The following is a 12,984-nucleotide window of genomic DNA, read 5'->3' as shown; positions in this document are numbered from 1 at the left end:
CTTTGGGATGAATTAGAATGCTTATTGTGAGCCAGGTCTTCTCATCCAACATCAGTACCTGACCTCACAAATGGGCAAAAAAATCCGCAGGCACACACAGATTTTTCTTCTACAACAGCCAACCCTGGGCAGAGTATTACATGTGAATTGAATAATTCATATTTAACCTTTGAAAAGTGACACCATCTCTTTGAATACAGAGGAATGATTAAACCATACTGTATGATGTCTGAACCAAACTAGCTTCTATACAGGGAAACACAAAAAAATGTGTTTAGCTGTGTCTTTAGGAAACTAATTTTTGCTTTCAAAACTGTTATCCTGTAAAGTCATATTTAGGAAATATGTGGGCTGTGGCAGCTATGAATTTAAAGACAAAATCTGATGCATATCATTTATTAAGATATACAGTATACTTAAAGGTCAGTCCATTTAAAAAAAACATTTCAGTGGTAGATGACGGAGAGTTAAGACACCCAAAAGTCCCTCAGGCAGGGACTCTATTGATTTAGATCTCTGCACTGAGTGTCCATGTCTGCACACCTGCTGTGTCCATTTTGAGGGTCTCCCACCATCCCTGCTCTAAGTTCCTGGGTCTGCACACTTGAGGGGCTCACAGCATCCCTTTACGGAGTTCCTGGATCTGTACACATGCTTTGCCCATTGTGAGGGGCTCTCACCTTTACTTCTGAGAGGTCCCAGGTCTGTACACCTGCTGTGATCATTGTAAGGGGCTTCCACCGTACCTGAACTGGGTTCTTGGGGCTATACACCTGTTATGAGGGGCTCCCATCATCCCTGCATTGAGTTTATAGTTCTTCCCACCTCCTGTGCTCACTATGAAGAGGAAACATCATACCTGTGCAAAACCATTACACAAAGCAGGTATATAGAACATATTTGTTACTTAAAAAAAATGTCTAAAGAATCACATTAATGTAAATATACAGTATCTCACAAAAGTGAGTACACCCCTCACATTTTTGTAAATATTTTATTATATCTTTTCATGTGGCAACACTGAAGAAATGACACTTTGCTACAATGTATAGTAGTGAGTGTACAGCTTGTATAACAGTGTAAATTTGCCATCCCCTCAAAATAACTCAACACACAGCCAATAATGTTGAAACCGCTGGCAACAAAAGTGAGTACACCCCATAAGTGAAAGTGTCCAAATTGGGCCCAATTTGCCATTTTTCCTCACCGGTGTCATGTGACTCGTTAGTGGTACAAGGTCTAAGGTGTGAATGGGGAGCAGGTGTGTTAAATATGGTGTTATTGTTCTCACTCTCTCATACTAGTCACTGGAAGTTCAACATGGCACCTCATGGCAAAGAACTCTCTAAGGATCTGAAAAAAAGAATTGTTGCTCTACATAAAGATGGCCTAGGCTATAAGAAGATTGTTAAGACCCTGAAACTGAGCTGCAGCACAGTGAATAATACCATAAAGCGGTTTAACAGGACAGGTTCACTCAGAACAGGCCTCGCCATGGTTGACCAAAGAAGTTGATTGCATGTGCTCAGTGTCATATCCAGAGGTTGTCTTTGGGAAATAGACGTATGAGTGCTTCCAGCATTGCGGCAGAGGTTAAAGGGGTGGGGGGGCCAGCCTGCCACTGCTCAGACCATACACCAAACACTGCATCAAATTGGTCTGCGTGGCTGTCGTCCCAGAAGGAAGCCTCTTCTAAAGATTATGCACAAGAAAGCCCGCAAACAGTTTACTGAAGACAAGCAGACTAAGAACATGTCAAGCCTGTATGGCGGCAACCAGGTGAGGAGTACAAAGACAAGTGTGTCTTGCCTACAGTCAAGCATGGTGGTGGGAGTGTCATGGTCTGGGGCTGCATGATTGCTGCCGGCACTGGGGAGCTACAGTTCATTGAGGGAACCATAAATGCCAAAATGTACTGTGACATACTGAAGCAGAGCATGATCCCCTCCCTTCGGAGTTTGGCATGCAGGGCAGTATTCCAGCATGATAACGACCCCAAACACACCTCCAAGATGACCACTGCCTTATTACAGAAGCTGAGGGTAAAGGTGATGGACTGGCCAAGCATGTCTCCAGACCTAAACCCTATAGAGTATCTGTGGGGCATCCTCAAACAGAAGTTGGAGGAGCGCAAGGTCTCTAACATCCACCAGCTCTGTGATGTCATCATGGAGGAGTGTAAGAGGACTCCAGTGGCAACCTGTGAAGCTCTGGTGAACTCCATGCCCAAGAGGATTAAGGCAGTGCTGGAAGATAATGATGGCCACACAAAATATTGACACTTTGACCCAATTTGGACATTTTCACTTGGGGGTGTACTCACTTTTGTTGCCAGCGGTTTAGACAGTAATGGCTGTGTTGAGTTATTTTGAGGGGACAACAAATTTACACTGTTATACAAGCTGTACACTCACTACTTTACCTTGTAGGAAAGTGTCATTTCTTCAGGGTTGTCACATAAAAAGATATAATAAAATATTTACAAAAATGTGAGGGGTGTACTCACTATATACAGATACTGTACATAGTTCTAGTTGTTTCTTTAGAGCGGGTTTATACATAGGACTCTACAGGCAGCTTGCATTGTTAATATACAATGTACCACGCAAGCTTTGAGAATATTAACCCTTTATTAGGACAGACAGTGTGCACGTCTAGTTTAACCACTTAAGCCCCGTTAGATTTTACCCCCTTCCTGACCAGGCCCTATTTTGCGATTCAGCACTGCGTGATTTTAACGGACAATTGCGCGGTCGTGCGACGCTGTACCTAAACGAAATTGACGTCCTTTTTTTCCCACAAACAGAGCTTTCTTTTGGTGGTATTTGATCACCTGTGCGATTTTTACTTTTTGCGCTATAAACAAAAAAAGAGCAACAATTTTGCAAAAATAACAATATTTTTCACATTTTTGTATATGAAATTCCCCCCCAAAAAATGTAAAAATCTAAATTTTTTAACATTTTAGGTCAATTTGTTTTCTGCTACATATGTTTGGTAAAAAAAAAATTTGAAAAACCGTATTTTGATTGGTTTGCGCAAAAGTTATTGCATTTACTAAGAGAAAGATTTCTGTCATTTTTGGTGTTTTTTTTAACGCGTAATGGCGGCGATCTGCGATTTTTTTTGCGGGACTGCGACATTGCGGCGGACAGATCGGACCCTTGACTGACATTTTTGACACTTTTGGGGTTACCAGTGATATTACTACAGTAATCAGTGCTATACATATGCACTGTTACTGTAAAAATTACACTGGCAGTGAAGGGGTTAACTTTATTGGTGATCAAGGGGTTAAGTGTGTCCCTAGGGGCGTGCTTCTAACTGTAAAGGGGCATGGCTAGTTGTGTAACAATAGAGACATACGATCCTACATAGCAGGACCGTATGATCTCTGCACTTACACCAGGGAGAATGGCAGGTGGCTTTGTTTACATCAGCCACCTGCCTTTCTCCCTCTGCAGCGGACGTTCGCGAGTGGCCGGCGGACTTTGGGTCTGCCGGGCACACGCGCGGGGGTTTCCGTGAACAAGCGGGGGTGGGAGCGCGCCTCTGGCGGCCCGCGCTCTCCCCCTAGAGCCTCACAGGCTAGCGACGTAGCCCTACATCGCTTTGCCTGTGAGGGGCTGACTGCCGCAGTATATATACTGTGGGCGGTCGGCAAGTGGTTAAAACTGATAATAAGATCTGCCAACACAGTGAAGGCAGTGTTTATTATGGTAAAAATAACTCTCTAAACCTCACTCTTAGAGCCGGTTCACATAGGCGCGACCCGACTTGCCGAGGCGACCTGTGAAGTCGCGGTGCGCAGCTCGCACCGCGACCTCGGAGCGGCATGCACAGACTTCATATCATTGAAGTCAATGCAGGTCACTCTAGGTCGCCCCAAAGTAGTACAGGACCCTTTTTCTAAGTCGCTCCTATTAGTGTCTCTCCTATTAGAACGGGTCCTGTGCTAATCTATGGCAGGCGACCTACGGCGACTTGTCAGGCGACCAGGTCGCCTGACAAGTCGCCCCAGTGTGAACCGGCTCTTAACACAACATAGAAGAGGAAAGCTGAGAAAGATTTTTTTAGCAATTAGCAAGTAAAAGGGTCAGCGATTGGTATTTTTAGGTTATGCTCATTGAATAGTCATATGTACACATATAAAGTAGATTCTATAACACTGTTGCTGCAAATGTGGAAACGCACTTTAAGACAGAGCAGCATCGTCTCCACTCACCTACTCATTATAAATAGCCAGTGGTGTTTTAGCACTGGCGATGTCGGAGGACTGGCTGTTATGTCTTATAATTTTACCACATGTGTACTGTAAGGACTCAGGCTCCCAGGATGACTTTGTTCTCGCTGTCACACAAGCCTGCACTCTATGGTATCATGAAATGAGACAGCTTAGCTCAGTTGAATTTAGAATTTTGACAGCCATTTTCCTAATGATAAGATTCCCCCATCTGTCTGGGCATGTTTTACAAGGCATCACTTCAGTTAATATATCTAACTACATACACTGCCAGCTCTAAACAGGGAAATCTGGGTTGACACTTTCTACATTTTCTATACAGTTATTACATCCTCTCTTAAACTGAGTAAAGACAAATCATGTTCTTCCAACTTACATCAACCTACAGTGTTTCCCTGTGCTCCTTCATCCAGAGTGATGGCACTCTAATACGGAGGTGCGTTACTGGCCAGATCACCTGGTGAAAACAGAGAGGAAAAAGTCTTAAAAATAAAACTATTGCAGCCACCGCATCTATTGATTGGTAAGCTACAATATATTAGACTTTTGGTTTTGGGTTAATTACTGCTTTAACTCAAGCCAAACATACAAGATAAATATGAATAGACCATGAGAAGATAAAATAACAAAACAACACTTCTCTTACGTTCATTGGCGGACACAGCTCTCTGAATCTTGACCATAAGGTTATATCCCCACCTGCAGGAGTAGGACACTAGGTGGGAAAGAAACACAGAACTGCCTATAGGCAGTCCCAGCTGGTATAAAAGCCCCTCTCTTCTATAGGCAAAGCAGTTCTTTCTGTCTAGTGTTAGGAGTAAGGACCTAGTTTTCTTCTGGGACCTCTGGTTCTATAAGTTTTTTCTTGTTTGCCCCTTTGAGGGTTGTTTCAGTGGTGGCATGTTTGCCTGGTCAATCCAGTGGGTTTTTGGTTTGCCCACCTCTCGTTGAGACATTGCTTTGGAACATCCCTATGGCCAAGTTTCAGAGAGCTGGGTCGGACAATGAAGAGAAAATGGGATTTCTGCTACTCATCGTAAAAGCCCTTTCTCTGATTTCATTGATGGACACCGCACCCACCCCTCTGTTGGAGTATTTCCTATGACACTGCTTTGTTATGAACTGGATTGCCTATAGCAGAGAGGGGGTTTTATACCAGCTAGGACTGCCCATAGGCGGTGCTATGTTTCTTTTCAGCCTAGTGTCCTACTCCTGTAGGTGGTGATATAACCCTATGGTCAAGATTCAGAGAGCTGTGTCCGTCAGCGAACTTAGAGAAAGGGATTTTACAGTGAGTAAAAAATATCCTGTTTTTGCTGCAATAGATCTATAGATCTCCCCTACAGTACTTTTTTTCTGGCACTAGAAGTTCTCAGTCTGATGGCCAGCAGCATTCAACTAATTTCCTGTGAGCCCAGGTCTTCTCGGACATGCCCCTAGCCTGTGACTGGATAGTGAAGCAGCACAGTGATGAGCTCATCTCTCTATCACTCTGTTTTCACCTGCTATCAGCATGCGTCTTATGAGTGCAGGAACTTATAAGCTCCTTGTGCTGCTTCTCCCTCTCCCAGTCTGAGATCTGCTGTACAGACTGATACCAGCACAAGTTCAGGTACTCACACTGATTGAATTGAAATAATGCATTTAATTATGTAGTGAATAAAGAGCTGCATTAGTTTGTGTTGTTTGTATCTGCCTAAAATTCAGCTTTAAATCATATCATGACAAGCAGCAAATCTGGATGGTGTAGAAAGGGACGCTACCAAGCTATGGATAATTATACAAATGAGTGTCATTTAGTTTAGCATACTGTATGTTTCATTTTGGCAGTTTAGACAATTTTGTATTGTTTAGAGACATTATGATATACAGTAGGTTCGAAATTCAACAAGAGAAAACCTTAGTGCCTTTTTCTAATATGTACCATTTTTGAGTACATAAAGTTTTAAAGTTAAGCAGTAAATAATTATTTTTTCACATTTTACTTTGTTACTTGCCTGAGAAAGTTTTTTGTTAAAAGGACAATGTTCAGTAATAACGCTCACAGATATGACTTACGTAAAAGAACTAAAATGCAGCACTTTGCCCATTGGCCTACCTTTTTCAACAATGTCCCCAACAATAATCAATAGAATACTTTTAGGAAAGTCTATGCAAACCCAAAAAACTTTTTTTACTCATGAACATTCACCTTTAGAGCCCATTCACACTAGGGCGACTTATGAGGCGACTTGTGTCGCCCCAGGTCGCCCCAGGTCGCTTGACATAAAAAAAAGCAATGTTAATCAATCAGTGCCGTCTTAATTGGCACTACTGAAGTCGCTCCGACTTCAGAAAAGGTTCCTGTACTACTTTGAGGCGACCTGTGATCCGACTTGTCCCATATACTTCAATGGGAGTCGCCTCCTTATTTTAATTGACACGACTTGTGATCCGACTTTCCATAAAAATGGTATTGAACAAGAAAAAAAGAGCATTTTTCTTATAATTTTTATTAAAACATGAATATGTCTTCTCTCCACCTTGCCGTTTTTCTTGCAGGCATTTATCGGGCATTTTTGGATGCAGGCATGACTTATTTTGGATTTAGTGTCTGGGGGGTCTAAAAAGTGTACCTGTGAAGTTTCAGCTCTGTAGCATGTCCAGAACCCCAAAAAAATTATAATTTTTCTTATAATTTTTATTAGAACATTAATACGGCTTCTCTCCACCTGGCTTTTTTTCTTGCAGGCATTTATCGGGCATTTTTTGAGGCAGGCATGACTTTTCTTGGATTTAGTGTCTGGGGGGTCAAAAAAGTGTACCTGTGAAGTTTCTTCAGCTCTACAACATTGTACAGAGAGTGGAAATGCCCATGACTGGCATTCACATGGTCCTGAAGATTCAAGAACCAGGCACGCCTGGTGATCATTCTGTCAGTTGTCGCCTGAGCACCCCCGGAGGGCAGGGACCCTCCCAGGCCCCGATAACTCAAGGACCCAGGGGTGGGGGGCCCACAGCCCAAAGTATGGTGGGGCACAGCACGCCCCCCAGCTGTAACATGGGTAAACAGCAGAAATAGGGAAAGAGAAGGGATGAGAGATGGAAAAGGAAAGTAGTAGAGAATAGAATTTGCCAAGAAAAAGCAATCGAAGAGAAAAAGAATAGCATCCCAGGAGAAGATGAGTGCGCCCGCAGATTACCAAATCATGGAGGCCAGGAAAACAGCTACATCACAACGGAGCAGACAGGTAGTGGATCCAGGGTTCCCATATTCTATCAAACTGGACTCTTTTATCCAAGAGGGTTGCCGATAGGTGCTCATTAAGCATGATCCAAGTTAATTTATGTTTTACAAGATCAAAGGGGAGGGTCGGTGACCTCCATGATCTGGTAATCGCTAATCAAGCTGCTGTAAAAATAAACGCCACCAACCTCCTAGCTCTACTCGGAACCGCCTCAAAGGAGTGTCCAAGCAGAGCCTGTTCAGGGGACTTGGGTAGGTTGACCTGTGTTAGTGAGTATATAAAATTATAAATTCAGATCCAAAAACGTTTTACCTTTGGGCATGTCCACCATGTGTGGAGCACCGTACCCTGCATGCCACATCCCCTAAAGCATGAAGGAGAGGCCCCCTCAACATATGCGGCAACTCTTGTCGGGACCATATACCATCTCAGCAAAACCTTATAATTGGCCTCTATCAATGAAGTATACATGTATGATCTAGAAGCACGTTGGGCCATCTGGAGCCAGTCAGTAATATCATACGCGATTTGGAGATCCTATTCCCATTTCCGCATATAAAACAATTTCTCAGAAGAGGAGGTCAGGATCTCAAAAATTTTAGAGATGTGCCCTGTGTTCGTATCATAGGACCCACACAAATATTCCATCGGAGCAGAAGTAGAGAGATCAGAAACTGACTGTAGAGATTTCAAATAATGAACAATCTGTACATGCTGAAACTCAGAATTAGGCAGATGGTATTTGTCTTTCAATACAGCCTTTTGATGATAGATTTTCAATTTTTCATTCACTAGGTTTTAGAAATGAGCTATGAACCTTTTTAATTTTGATACTTGCTTTTCAAGGGTGACAACGCTCACCCATTATCTTAAAATGCGGTGGTGGCACTGTCATTCTTCTGTGCTCTCCCCTTTGCAGCTTAAGGCTGCCATGCAGACATTATCTTAGATTAAAAAAAAAATAAAAAAACAGGTCAGCCATCATGGCAGCCTTACAGTCTCGCATGGTGCTGAAAGATTTGTTCTGAGTATATGAGAGAATACAACTAAATAACAGCACACACTCCTAACCCAGAGAGGAAAGGCTAAATGACTATAATAAAAGCAGTAATGCGGATTCTTGTAAATGCCCATCCATTACTGATTACTTGCCTCTATTATTGCCACAGACATCTTGATAAACCTGCCCCATTATCCTTCCCTATTGCATTGTTTGGTTGGGTAATCTTCTTTCTTGTGGTAAGTCAGCTGACTTCAAATACAACACTGTATTTGAAATATAAAGATGTACTTAAAATCTATGGTGGCTGTTATAAATGTTAAAATATCTGGAATGAAAGCTTTGATAGAACTGGTTTTAATGCCCTATGCTTCTTTTCAGCATCCAGAATGGAGTAATATCCGTGTTTCAGAAGAAAGGCCTTCAGGATCATGAACTCTACAACCTCAATGAAGGGGTCCGGTAAGTGAGGAGCTTATGGATACTGAATTTAATTACAATACTAAATAGAATACCATCAAAGGACACATGAGAACATTTGACTGGGAATAGTGGGCAAATACAACCATGTGGCCCTTTCCTGGTAGGGATGAAATTCTGCAGGTTGAGGAACCTTTACCCACTGAAGTGTTCCATGGCACCTCACTGATTGGTGGGCATAGTGTAAGGTTGAGGTTCCTAACGAATATAGTTGATTGTGACACATTTAATATCTTTTGGCATCAGACTTTGTAGCTCTTGGCAGTCAGCCTTGTGACATCTCAGTGCCACAAAGAAAGTTGGAAGTCCATAATTACAGGTTCTAACAGGGTACAGCTAGCTAGCTATCCTGTGTAATGCCAGCAGATTTCACTCTTATCAAAGTTTAGTGAGGGCCACCAACCAGACAAAGGCCCTAGTTCAGCCCTTCCTTGGATAACGTAACACCTACCATCATATATACAGGAAAAGGGTAGCACAGTTTAGTCTGCAGACATTTTAGATTTATATAAATTTTACCTAGAAATGTTATGGAACTTTCACAAATTGTTTTCTTGCCTGCTGTTTCTTGTAATTTCATAAGCATTGTTCATATTATGCTAAATGATTATGAGAGAACATTAAATACAGGATAAGCTACTTAGAGATTGTAGTGTGCTCTGTTTTCCATTGTAGGTTTAGGTTTATCCATTGTTTTGCATTACAAGGAAATTTGTCATAAGAGGAACATTGTTGTCATTGTTGACCTCTTCTTTTGATAATGCTGGTTGCCTGGCTGTCATGCTGATTCTGTTACTTCAATAAAATAAGTCACTGACCTGAAACAAGTATGCAGACAAGAACGTCCATCATTCATCTTTTTTGGTCTGTGCATTTGTTCTGGTTAAAGGGTCATTCAAATGTATGTGTTTCCACAACATGCACACCGTGATGGAGTGCTTTGTGGTGCCATTTATTTTGAATGCACCAGCACTGCAACACACCACACATACGGTATACGGTTCCTTATGGAGTATTGCAAAAAATATGGGTCTTTGGGTCATTGCCATGTGTTGCCAGGGAAGACCATAACCATTCATTATGAATAAGTGGCCTGTGCAACATAACTTGGCCCCTATGAATAATGATCACCTATATACAGTATATTTTTATATATACTGTATATAGATGACATATTCCATGTGGGGATGCCAGGATTCACTCAGTGTGTCAGTTCTGCCTCTGCCTGGATGACATTTTATTATGGAAATAATTAAAACATTGACTAAGATCCTGGAAGCTATAATGAAATCCATACTAAAGTTTAAAATCAAAATGAAAAAGAGTGACAATGAATATAAATCACACAGGGTATCTTCCATCAGATAATAGATGAGAAAAGTATGTTTGTATTATGAGTCATGATATAGTCACATCATGATATACAGAAATGCCTGACCAAGATCATTTCATTTCATTGCATCAGTAAATACAGATGAAACTTAGAGGAAATGTGGGAGGGTAAGAAATGTATAAATAACCTTCTCCCCCCTCCCCTCCTTCTCTCCCTTACGATTGTAATACATGTATCGTTGTTTGATCGATCTAGATCTGAGTGCTCACCAATAAGTGATTCATTATCGATTGATAGTACGAACTATCAGAAACATTCTTTCAAAAAAAGATCATTTAATTGATTGTCTGACACACAGATATTAGTTAGATCGTTCAGTGAATACAGTTCTGCCATAGCTAACCGACTTCCCAGAGTAAAAAAAAAAACCTGAAAGCTCTTTAAATCAATCAAATAAGGCGTCTGTGGTTTACGATTCTTATTCAATCATTTTAGTTGCATTTAATCATCATATCGATATGTGTGTGGTCACTGTTTTTCACACTCTTTTTATCTCTCTCCCCCCCCCCCCCCCCCCTGTTCTCTCTCTCTCTCTCTCTCTCTCTCTGTCCCTTTCTCGCTCTTCCTACCCCCCCCCCCCCCCCACACCTTTCGTTCTTTCTTGTTGGTAACTTGGTACTTATAAAGCGCTGTCAATTTTGTCACTTAGCACATTTACTTATATAAGTACAGTATTTTCTGGCGTATAAGACTACTTTTGAACCTCAAAAAAATCCCCCAAAAATGGGGGTTCGTCTTATACGCCGAGTATAATATCTCCAAGGTAACCTAAGCATAAGTATTACCGGTAGATGAAAATTAGGGGGGTCGTCTTATACGCCCAGTCGTCTTATACGCCGGAAAATACGGTATACGTTTTCTTTCTCTCTTAATTTCCTTTCTTTCTTTCTTTTTCTCTTTCTTCCTTTCTCTCTCTCTCTCTTTCTTTTTTTTTTTTTTTCTTTTTTTTCCTTACCTACTTTTAGCTCTTTCTTTCTTTCTTTCTTTCTTTCTCTCTCTTTCTTTCTTTCTTTCTCTCTCTCTCTCTTTCTTTCTCTCTCTTTCTTTCTCTCTCTCTCTTTCTTTCTCTCTTTCTTTCTTTCTTTCTTTCTTTCTTTCTTTCTTTCTTTCTTTCTTTCTTTCTTTCTTTCTTTCTTTCTTTCTTTCTTTCTTTCTTTCTTTCTTTCTTTCTTTCTTTCTTTCTCTCTCTCTCTTTCTTTCTTTCTTTATTTCTTTCTTTCTCTCTCTCTCTTTCTTTCTTTCTTTCTTTCTTTCTTTCTTTCTTTCTTTCTTTCTTTCTTTCTTTCTTTCTTTCTTTCTTTCTTTCTTTCTTTCTTTCTTTCTTTCTTTCTTTCTTTCTCTCTCTCTCTCTTTCTTTCTTTATTTCTTTCTCTCTCTTTCTTTCTTTCTTTCTCTCTCTCTCTCTCTCTCTCTCTCTCTTTCTTTCTTTCTTTCTTTCTTTCTTTCTTTCTTTCTTTCTTTCTTTCTTTCTTTCTTTCTTTCTTTCTTTCTTTCTCTCTCTCCCACTTCTCTTTCTTTCTCTCTCCCTCCTTATTTTACTTCTTATTCTTTCTGTTATAACCTCTTTCTACCTTTTACTGTGACCTCTCTGCTCCATCTCTTTGTCATCATGATTCTCTCACACATCACGCCTGAAATCACTAATAGTCACAAGCACCATGACTAAGAACAAGATGACCATATCATTGGTGCTTGTTTCATCATTCAGTTGTGAAATTGTTAGCTTCCCTTTGGTATATCCTTTTCTGACAACAGCCTAGTGGAACTGTAATAGTGCCCCTGTGTTGACCCTAAGGCCTCATGCACTTTGGACGTTTTTACAGCGGCTGTTATTGGTGTCAGACATTTTTTTCTGCAGTCAGTATGGCATGTTATCCTATGTGTCCATGCACACACAGGCTGTTATCAGCAGTTTTTGGCAGGGGCGTTATCTGGCTGGAAAAAAACCCCCAGAACTAGAGGGTTTAAGGCTTCATTCACACCTGAGCATACCGTTTTCAGGGTTTTTTTGGGGCTATCTTCAGATGTTTTTTTGCAGGTGTTTGGAGGCAGGCATTTACATCTAACAAAAAACACTTATAATCTGCCAAAAATGAAGCTCATGTACTTTTTTGAGCTTCAGGCCAAAAAAACACTCAGATGTGAACAGGAGGCATTTAAATTAATGGGATTTAGCTTTTTGGGTGTTTTGAGACTTCAGAAATTAGCGTTTTATGAGCTGAAATATGCTCAGGTGTGAACAGGGACTTAAAGTGGAGTTCCACCCTAAATTTACACTTACCTCCATCTTCTCGCTCCGGGTCACCTGAAAAACAAATGGATAATCGCGATTTTTTTTTTTTTTTTTTACTTACCTTGTAGAGAAAATATACTTACCTTACTTCCTTCTTCCTCCCCTCGGCCGCCACGGCGATTCGTCACTTCCTGGCTTTTGCAATGATTCCTGGGAGCTGAACGTCATCGCTCCCAGGAATCAATGCGCCTGCACTGGCCCCGACGTCAGTTCCGGTGCGCGCGCGTCATTCCCTTCTAAACAGCTTCGCGCGCACCGGAAGTGACGACGGGGCCGGTGCAGTGCATTGTGGGACCGAAGAAGAAGGAAGAGGATGCAGAAGAGGATCGCGCTGGCTTCAAGCTGCCC

At 41.4% G+C, this 12,984-nt stretch overlaps 1 protein-coding gene across 3 annotated transcripts in view; it reads left to right on the top strand.

The window, feature by feature from the left end:
- Positions 1–12,984, top strand: part of PRR5 (proline rich 5) — a 199,386-nt gene that overhangs the window by 124,360 nt on the left and 62,042 nt on the right. For all 3 annotated transcript variants that reach the window (XM_082253279.1, XM_082253280.1, XM_082253278.1), the window contains one exon: positions 8,852–8,932. In XM_082253279.1, the coding sequence (XP_082109405.1) occupies positions 8,852–8,932 (81 nt within the window). The remainder of the gene's footprint in view (positions 1–8,851; positions 8,933–12,984) is intronic.

The sequence above is a fragment of the Pelophylax lessonae genome, assembly GCF_965119305.1.
Source record: "Pelophylax lessonae genome assembly, chromosome: 4".
Classification (NCBI taxonomy): Eukaryota; Metazoa; Chordata; class Amphibia; order Anura; family Ranidae; genus Pelophylax; species Pelophylax lessonae.
The sequence above is the reverse complement of the archived record's forward strand: the minus strand, read 5'-3'. Positions and strand labels throughout refer to the sequence as shown.